General features: G+C 46.7%; 1 protein-coding gene across 2 annotated transcripts in view; it reads right to left on the reverse strand.

Annotated features, from left to right (window-relative positions):
• The window catches only part of smyd3 (SET and MYND domain containing 3), a 1021495-nt gene extending 1012567 nt beyond the window's left edge, over positions 1-8928 (reverse strand). Inside the window, exon 1 of one of the 2 annotated variants that reach the window (XM_085979790.1) lies at positions 8721-8928. In XM_085979790.1, coding sequence (XP_085835916.1) covers positions 8721-8881 — 161 coding nt within the window. In that variant the 5' untranslated portion in view covers positions 8882-8928. The remainder of the gene's footprint in view (positions 1-8720) is intronic. The other variant, XM_085979791.1, reaches the window with a different exon arrangement.
• Positions 8929-9128: the final 200 nt, after the last annotated feature.

Here is a 9128-nt window from a genome sequence, read left to right on the forward strand (position 1 = left end):
CTAACCACTCTCTCGCTATGTCTTGCCACCTTCAAAGATCTATGCACATCTTGCTATGCTTCTATTCAAACTGACCAGTCCTACCAAAGCCTAGCAGTAGCCCTGAAAAATATAACTTTGCACCTCTTCTGCTTCAATCTACAGGCAATGCAACAAACTCACTTTCAAACATGTTTGCCTCCACTCTCCCCATATTAACATTACAACATTCCTCATTCAACATAGGAACAGGAGGAGGCCATTCAGCCCCTCAAGCCTGTTCCGCCATTCAATGAGATCATAGCTGATCTGCAACCTAACTCCATATACCAGCCTTTGGCCCATATCCCTTAATACCTTTGGTTAACAGAAAGTTATCAATCTCCAATTGCCGTTTGCGGAAGAGAGTTCCAAACTTCTACCACCCTTTGTCTGTACAAGTGTTTCCTAATTTCACTCCTGAAAGGTCTGGCTCTAATTTTTAAGACTATGCCCCTTGTCCTAGAATCCCCAACCAGGGGAAATAGTTCCTCTCTATCTACCCTATTTGTTCCCCTTAATATCTTGAAAACTTCACCCCTTAACCTTCTAAATTCCAGGGAATACCACCCTAGTTTGTGTAATCTCTCCTCGTAACTTAACCCTTGAAGTCCAGGTATCATTCTGGTAAACTTACGCTGTACTCCCTCCAAGGCCAATATATCCTTCCGAAGGTGTGGTGCCCAGAATCGCTCACAGTACTCCGGGTGTGGTTTAACCAGGGCTTTGTATAGCTGCAGCATAACTTCTACCCCCTTGTACTCTAGTCCTCTAGATATGAAGGTCAGCATCCCATTGGCCTTTCTGATTATTTTCTGTACCTGTTCATGGCATTTTAATGATCTATGTACCTGGACCCCCAAGTCTCTTTGGACATCCACTGTTTTTAGCCTTTCACCATTTTGAAAGTACCCTGTTCTATCCTTTTCAGGTCCAAAGTGGATGACCTCACATTTGCATACACTGAAATCCATTTGCCACAGTTTTGCCAATTCATTTAATCTGTCAATATCCCTTCGTAATTTTATGCTTCCATCTACACTGCCTACAACTCCACCTGTCTTTGCGTCAATCGGCAAATTTGGATATATGGCTTTTTATGCCATCACCTAAGTCGTTAATAAATACTGTGAATAGTTGAGGCCCCAACACAGATCCCTGTGGGACACCACTAGTCACCTCCTGCCAATTTGAGTACCTACCCATTATCCCTACTCTCTGTCTCCTGCCGCTCAGTCAATTTCCTAACTAGGTCAATAATTTGCCCTCAATTCCATGGACTTCCACCTTAGTTAACAGTCTCTTATGTGGGACTTTATCAAATGCCTTCTGGAAGTCCATATAAATAACATCCATAGACATTCCCATGTCCATTACTTTAGACATGTCTTCAAAAAATCCAATCAGGTTTGTCAGGCATGACCTACCTTTCACAAATCCATGCTGGCTCTCTCTGATCAACTGAAAATTTTCAAGGTGTTCAGTCACCCTATCCTTAATTATAGACTCTAGCAATTTCCCGACAACAGATGTTAGGCTAACTGGTTTATAATTCCCTGGTTTCCCTATTCCCTTTTAAATAGCGGAGTGACATGTGTAATTTTCCAATCTAAAGGAATGGTTCCTGAATCGAGAGAACTTTGGAACATTATAGTTGGGGCATCTGTAATGCACTCACCCACTTCCTTTAAAACCCTGGGGTGGAAACCATCTGGCCCTGGGGATTTGTCACTCTTTAGTGCCATTATTTTCTTCATTACTGTTATTTTAATTTTGTGGAGTCCCTGTCCCTGATTTAGCTTCCTTGAGATTTCTGGCATGCTATCCTCTTCCTCTACTGTAAATACTGACACAAAGTAATTATTCAACATGTCTGCCATTTCCTTATCATTGCTAATACTACCACTTTCAGTTTTTAACGTTCCAATATTTCACAAAATAATTGAAAAAAGTGTTGATTTTGATATCCCTTGCAAGTTTCCTTTCATATTCCCTTTTTGTAGCTCTTATTACAGGAAACTCTTTTTTATCTGACACCGACGGTGTAGTGTCCGCGCCTTAATAATACACGGACTGCAGGAGAACAATAAAACAGGTATTTACTGAACAGAGGGTAACCTAAGACTGACGTACAGAAGCCTGCTATGGCTTTATATACAGGGGTGGTCACTGCCGGTACTGCAGTATAGAATCAGTTCTTCTCTTAAAAGTACATACACAACAATTCCTCCCCTTTTAGATAAACAGTACATATTATTTAGTTGTTAAATGAATGTTAACTAATTACAATTACAATTTTCTCTGTACTATATACATCAACTGAAATAATCATTTATAAGTTCAGTCTTTGAGGAGGCTTCCTGATCCGGACTGGATAGCGCCTTTCTCGAGTATCCTGTTCTTGCGGCGGAGTCGATTCTGGTTCATTGTCATTGGTTGGTTCGTCAGCTTCCAATACCACTGCTTCTGAGGTAGACGCAATCTGTACTTCGGGTTGATTACCAGGTGCACCTGCTCGTGGTATGGGTTTGGCTTGTTCCTGTGACTCTAGAATCTGGTCAGCATGGCATCTCACGATGCTCTCTCCAACGTCCACTGTGTACATGAGTGGTCCCTGCTGTGTGCATATCGTTCCTGGCTGCCATTTTTCTGTTCGGTAGTCGCGGGCCAAGACTGGTTGCCCTATCTTGAAGCTCCTGGTTGGCTTCTCATTTATGTGCTGCAATTGCTTATCCTCAACATCTCGTCTTATGTTTGGTTTGAGCAAATCCAGGCGACATCTTAGCCTTCGGTTGAAGAACATTATGGCTGGAGCTTGGTTGGTGACTGCATGTGTCGCATTCCGGTAAGCAAACAAGAAATTATCCACCTTGTGTTGTAGTGGTATGTCGTCATTATGCATTGCCTTTATTGCCTTTTTAAAGGTCTGAACAAACCTCTCAGCCAATCCATTTGTGGCTGGATGATATGGGGCAGATGTGTAATGCTTCACCCCATTATTCCTCAGAAACCTCCGGAAATCCTCGGACACAAACTGTGGCCCATTGTCGGAGCAAATCTGTTCTGGCAAGCCATTCCTGGCGAAGATGGTCCGTAGGACTGCAATAGTTTTCTCCGTGGTGGTGGTGGACATTTTGATGACCTCTGGCCATTTCGAATGGGCGTCCACAGCGATTAGGAACATTGAGTCCATAAATGGACCAGCAAAATCAATGTGTACCCGTTGCCATGGAGATGAGGGCCACTCCCATGGATGTAGCGGGGCCTGTGGTGGAGCGTTTTGGACCTTCTGGCATCCTGTGCATCTCTTGGTCATATCCTCGATTTCTTGATCGATTCCCAGCCACCACACAAACGCCCTGGCTAGGCTCTTCATTTTTACCCCTCCCAGATGACCCTCATGAAGCTCATTGAGCACTCTATCTCTCAACTTGGGTGGAATTACCACTCGGGATCCACACATCAAGGTCCCCCGGCACACTGACAGCTGTTCTCTCCTTGGCGAGAATGCTGGCAACAGTGAGTCGCCACGTGCTGGCCATCCCTTCACCGTCAAATCATAGACCCGTGTGTGTGTCGGGTCATTTCGGGTTTCCTTCTCTATACTTGAGTTTGTAACAAACAGGTAGACATTCGACTATGGTCGCATGGAATATCTCAACAGGGTCCACTGCAGGTGCTTCCTCTACCGTAGGCAACAGTAGGCGCGACAGCCCATCAGCATTTCCATGCTGTTTCGTACCCTTGTACTCTATGTCATACTGATGTGCCCCTAGAAAAAGTGACCATCTTTGCAGCCGTTGCGCCGTCATCACCGGAACGCCCTTCTTTGGGTTAAAAATGGAGACCAGGGGCTGATGATGTCAGTAGGGTGAATTTCTGCCCGTGCAGATAGTGATTGAACTTCTTCACCCCCCACACCAGACTGAGGGCCTCCCCGTCAATCTGGGCGTAGTTACGCTCGGCTGAGGTTAACAAGCGCGACGCAAAGGCTATTGGCCTCTCTGAACCGTCAAGGAATTTGTGTGACAGCACCACTCCGATGCCATAGGGAGACGCATCACATGCTAACCGAATCGGTAGTGTTGGATTGTAGTGGGCCAATACTTCTTTTGAAGTGATTAGGCATTTACATTTCTGAAAGGCACGCTTACACTCATCACTCCATTTCCATGTTACTCCAGTTTGCAGCAGGGCGTTCAGTGGGTGCAGAATTGTAGATAAATTCGGCAAGAACTTATGGTAGTAGTTCACCAACCCGAGGAACGACCTCAGTTGCGACACATTTTCCGGTGCTGGAGCCTTGACTACAGCCTCAATCTTGTCCGGCGACTTATGCAACCCTTCCTCATCAATCATGTGGCCACAATACGAGATTTGTCTCCTGAAGAACTCGCATTTGGGGCGGTTGGCTCGTAGCCCATATTCCTGTAATCTCGTGAGCACCTGCTCCAGGTTGGCAAGGTGTTCACTGTCATTTTCGCCCGTAACCAGGATGTCGTCCAAATAACACTGGGTCCCCGGGATCCCTTGCAGGACTTGTTCCATCGCCCTCTGCCAAATAGCCGGGGGCTGATGCTACCCCGAATACCAGTCGATTGTACTGGTAAAGGCCTTTGTGAGTGTTTATCGTGAGGTATTTCCTAGATGCTTCTTCCACCTCCATTTGCAGATACGCTTGGGCCAGATCAATCTTTGTAAAGCGTTTCCCTCCAGATAGTGAGGCGAAAATATCTTCTATCCGTGGAAGTGGATATTGTACTGTGTGCAGGATTGGGTTCACAGTTACCTTGAAGTCCCCACAGAGGCGAACCTTCTTCGGTTCCCCAGGCGTGCTGCTCAATGATTTCTTCATTACAGGAACGATGGGTGTGGCCCACTCGCTCCAGTCCACCTTGGACAGCACACCCGAATGCTCCAGACTCTCCAGCTCTGCTTCAACGGCTGGGCGGATCGCGTAAGGTACCGGTCTGGCCTTAAAAAATTTTGGGTTTGCGTTATCTTCGATTTTTATCGTTGCCGTTACTCCTTTTAGAGTCCCAAGTCCTTGTTGGAACACCTCTTTCGCGTCAGTTAGAATCTTTGACAGTCGTCCAGGTGTGACGTCATCATCCTTTTTATCAGTCACAGTTAGCACCTGAATGGAATGCCAATCCAATTGTATTTTTCAGATCCATTCACGTCCCAATAATGGCAGTCCTCCATCTGGTAGTATATATAGATACAGTTTCTGTGTTTCCTTGCCGTTGTATTCAACTGACACCCTTATTTTTCCTCTGGGGTAGACTTTTTGCCCCGTGTATGTCTTCAATACAATGGACGTGTCCTTCAAGGGTATGTGTGGGAATAGCCGCTCATAGTCTCGTCGATTCATGACAGTTAGGGCTGATCCTGTGTCCAATTCCATCTTTACTGGGGACCCTGCTATCATGAGGGTTGATGCGCTATCAATTACTCATAAAAGACTGAGAGTTAAGAGAGTAACTAAAGGCTTTTATTAACAAAAGAATGAAGGTCTGCCTCGAGTGGTCGACCGGTCCAGAAATACAAAAGGCTGGGGAGCAGTCACCTTTATACTTGGACTTGTGGGAGGAGTCAGCCGAGGCATGTCCAGGCATGTACACAGTGGAATACAAACAGTGGTTTACCACAAGGGTGACCCAAATGGTTCGGTGATCCTCCTTTGCGATCACGTTGTGTAACTTTAGACAACTTAGTCTCCTGCTCTCGGAGTCCTTATCACTCTCCTGATCTTCCGAACTACTGTCTGTCAATTTCTTTACTTTCTTGTACTTTTCCTTAGTAGTTCTTGTCGTGTTGGTTTTCTTTCCCGACCTGCAGACTCTTGCTATGTGTCCCATTTTCCCACATTGCCTGCATACTTTGTCCTTAAACCAGCAGTCCTTCTGATCATGGGTTGTTCTGCCGCAGCGATAGCACTTTTCTGCTCCATACGCCATTTCATTAGTGCTGTATTCTTGTGGTTTCTGTTGTATTTCCGCAGCACCCCGTGCTGCTGCTTCGTAGGATACTGCCACGCTGAAAGCCTGTTCTAGCGTCAGGTCCTTTTCCAAAAGTAGTCGTTTCTGGGTTCCTTCACTCTGGAGCCCGCAGACAAACTTATCCCGTAAGGTGTCTGCCAGTCCTGCTCCGAACTGGCAGTGCTTCGATAACTTGCGTAGTTCCGTAAGATAGTCAGCATTGCTCTCATTTTTGTGCTGGTTTCTTTTATGGAACTTGAATCTTTCTGCTATCAGCAGCAGTGTAGGGTTTAGGTGTTCCTGTAAGGTATTAACAATCTCTTCAAAACTTTTCTCCATTGGTTTAGCTGGGGTAATTAAATTCCGCAATAGGCCGTACGTTCTCGCGCCCATCAAATTTAATAATACCGACGCCTTCTTTTCATCGGCCACCTCATTTGCCTTGCAGTACACTTCAATTCTTTCCACATACGTGGTCCAGTCTTCAACCTCGTTGTCGAAAGCAGTGATACTGCCACTTTTCGGCATCTTGGGTGATTAAAAATGGCGCCTCCCGCGCTTTTTCTTCTTCCCCAATGGAATAAAATGGCGCCTCCCGCGCTTTTCCTTCTTCCCCTTGCTGCCACGCTGCTCCTAGCATTCTGCAGGGTAATGGCGGCGACCCGCAGCTTCGGCGCGTCTCACTTTTCCTTCCCCTTGTTTTATTTTCACTACGCTGCCTGGTTCTTGAGCACCGACCGCGCCCTGTGCGCTCCACCCTCTCTTTCTCTCTTTTCCTCCCGACGACGCTGCGCGGCCCCTTTGCAGAGCCGCTCGATCGAGCTCGAGCCCGCCGCAGTCCGGAAGGGTCAGCGCACTACCTGCTACCAGCACGATTTGCTGGAACACCTTGACTGGGGAGCCAAGCCCAGCTCTCCACAGCCTCTCCTGCAACTCTCCGAACTCCGATGGATCCTTGGGCGGTTGCCCGCGGTCGACGCCTGTTGTTCTGACTTCGACCTCCAAAAGCTTCTCAGGGAAAGATCCCCGTGAGGTGATGCAATACTGCAGGTGAGTTCAAACCTGCTCGTCGCCACTGTAGTGTCCGCGCCTTAATAATACACGGACTGCAGGAGAACAATAAAACAGGTATTTACTGAACAGAGGGTAACTTAAGACTGACGTACAGAAGCCTGCTATGGCTTTATATACAGGGGTGGTCACTGCCGGTACTGCAGTATAGAATCAGTTCTTCTCTTAAAAGTACATACACAACAGACGGGACCGGCGTGGTACCGGTTGATCCAAAAGTCCGGATTACAGAGAGGTATACTTAACAAGGTACGAGAGCCCCGTACACGGCCACAGATCCAGGAACCCCGGCTACACGGCCACAGATCCAGGAACCCCGGTTACACGGCCACAGATCCAGGAACCCCGGTTACACGGCCACAGATCCAGGAACCCCGGTTACACGGCCACAGATCCAGGAACCCCGGTTACACGGCCACAGATCCAGGAACCCCGGTTACATGGCCACAGATCCAGGAACCCCGGTTACACGGCCACAGATCCAGGAACCCCGGTTACACGGCCACAGATCCAGGAGCCCCGGTTACACGGCCACTAATATGAAGTAAAACTTACCTGAACCTACTCCTGAATTTTGCTGGTTAAGAGATTTCTGGATATTTAGGAGCCGGTAAAAAGAGTTTCCTTTATCTGTTTTGTGACTTTTTGCTGTTCTTTGTATCTTTCCCATGTGCCAGGATCCGCTATTTTTTTCATTTTTGTATGCTTTTTCTTTCAGTTTTATGTTGTCCTTTACCTCTTTAGTCGGCCATGGCTGGGTTTTTTTGGTAAGTGGAGCTCTTGCCCCTCAGGGGTATAAACTGGGTCTGTATCACCTTGAATTATTTCTTGAACATCTCCCACTGATCTTCTGTCGTTTTACCCATTAACAGATTTTCCCAGTTTACTTTGGACAGTCTCGGTCTCATCCCTTTGCAGTCGGCCTCACCCAAATCTAGAATCTTGGCAGCTGTTTAACGTTTCTCCCTTTCAAACGCTACGTTGAACTCGATCAAGTTATGATCGCTGTAACAGATTATCTGGTCATTATCGCATTGCTGTGTGTTGGGAGCTCGCTTTGTATAATTTTGGCTGCCACATGTCCTCCATTACAACAGTGACTGCACTTCTAAAGGTACTTCTGTACATTGGCTGTAAAGTGCTTTGGGGCGTCCTGGGGTCGCTATACAAGTGCAAGTCTTATTTTCCACATGTGAGTAAATAATACAAGTGGATAAAAATGCATTGGTTATAAAATATGAATTTCTTTAAAGAAGGAAATTAAGGAATCTGTAGTTTAAATGTCTTAATCTAAATGTACACTCTCGGGAGCCGCAAGCCTACATCTCGTTGTACTGCACTTGTGCACTAACAATGACAATAAAGTTGATTATTATTATTATCCCAATGTGTTTTTATAACTGTAATGCTATCATCCCTTGTGTATCAAACCTGTTAAGATCGTGAAACGCTAAGGATTTAAATAAAGAGTAACACCAGATGACAAAATACACTTAAACACAGGGTGCAGTACTTTTTTAGCAGAGTGATGTGAATCACAGCAGGCGTGCAAAGTATGCCCAGCCCTCTTTGATCATTGCTACAGGGGAACAGTGGACAGGTACATGGCAAATCTCGTCCACATGCAGCTAGTCAAGACATCAATGGTACCTGGAAAAGCAGTGTTCGCAGACGGAGCCCCTGGCTTTCCTGGAGGGGATGCAAGTGTAGGGCGGTGCGGAGTAGAGGAGCTGCCCGGGGCCGATCGGTCTGCTCGCTTTCAGTCCCTCTCCCCGGTGCCCACAGCTGCTCCTCTGGAAGCGGCGCGCCATCCTGTCCGCCAGCAGCTGATTCGGAATCCGGAGACAGGCACGTTCGCGCACGTCCGCTCGCGCTTCTCCCCGCCCCGACGTCGTGCGTCAGAAGCTGGCCTGCGAATCTCCCCCGTCACGTGACACGGGCTCTGCTCCCCTCAACTTGGTGTACATTTTTTTTTTAACTTGGGTGGTTAAACAAATCGACCGTAACTTAATAAAACATGAAATAAAACTTAACAAATTAAATTAAAATGTCATTGGC

This window comes from Somniosus microcephalus, chromosome 3, assembly GCF_052327205.1.
Source record: "Somniosus microcephalus isolate GS21.2 chromosome 3, FLI_Smic_1.0, whole genome shotgun sequence".
Taxonomy (NCBI): domain Eukaryota; kingdom Metazoa; phylum Chordata; class Chondrichthyes; order Squaliformes; family Somniosidae; genus Somniosus; species Somniosus microcephalus.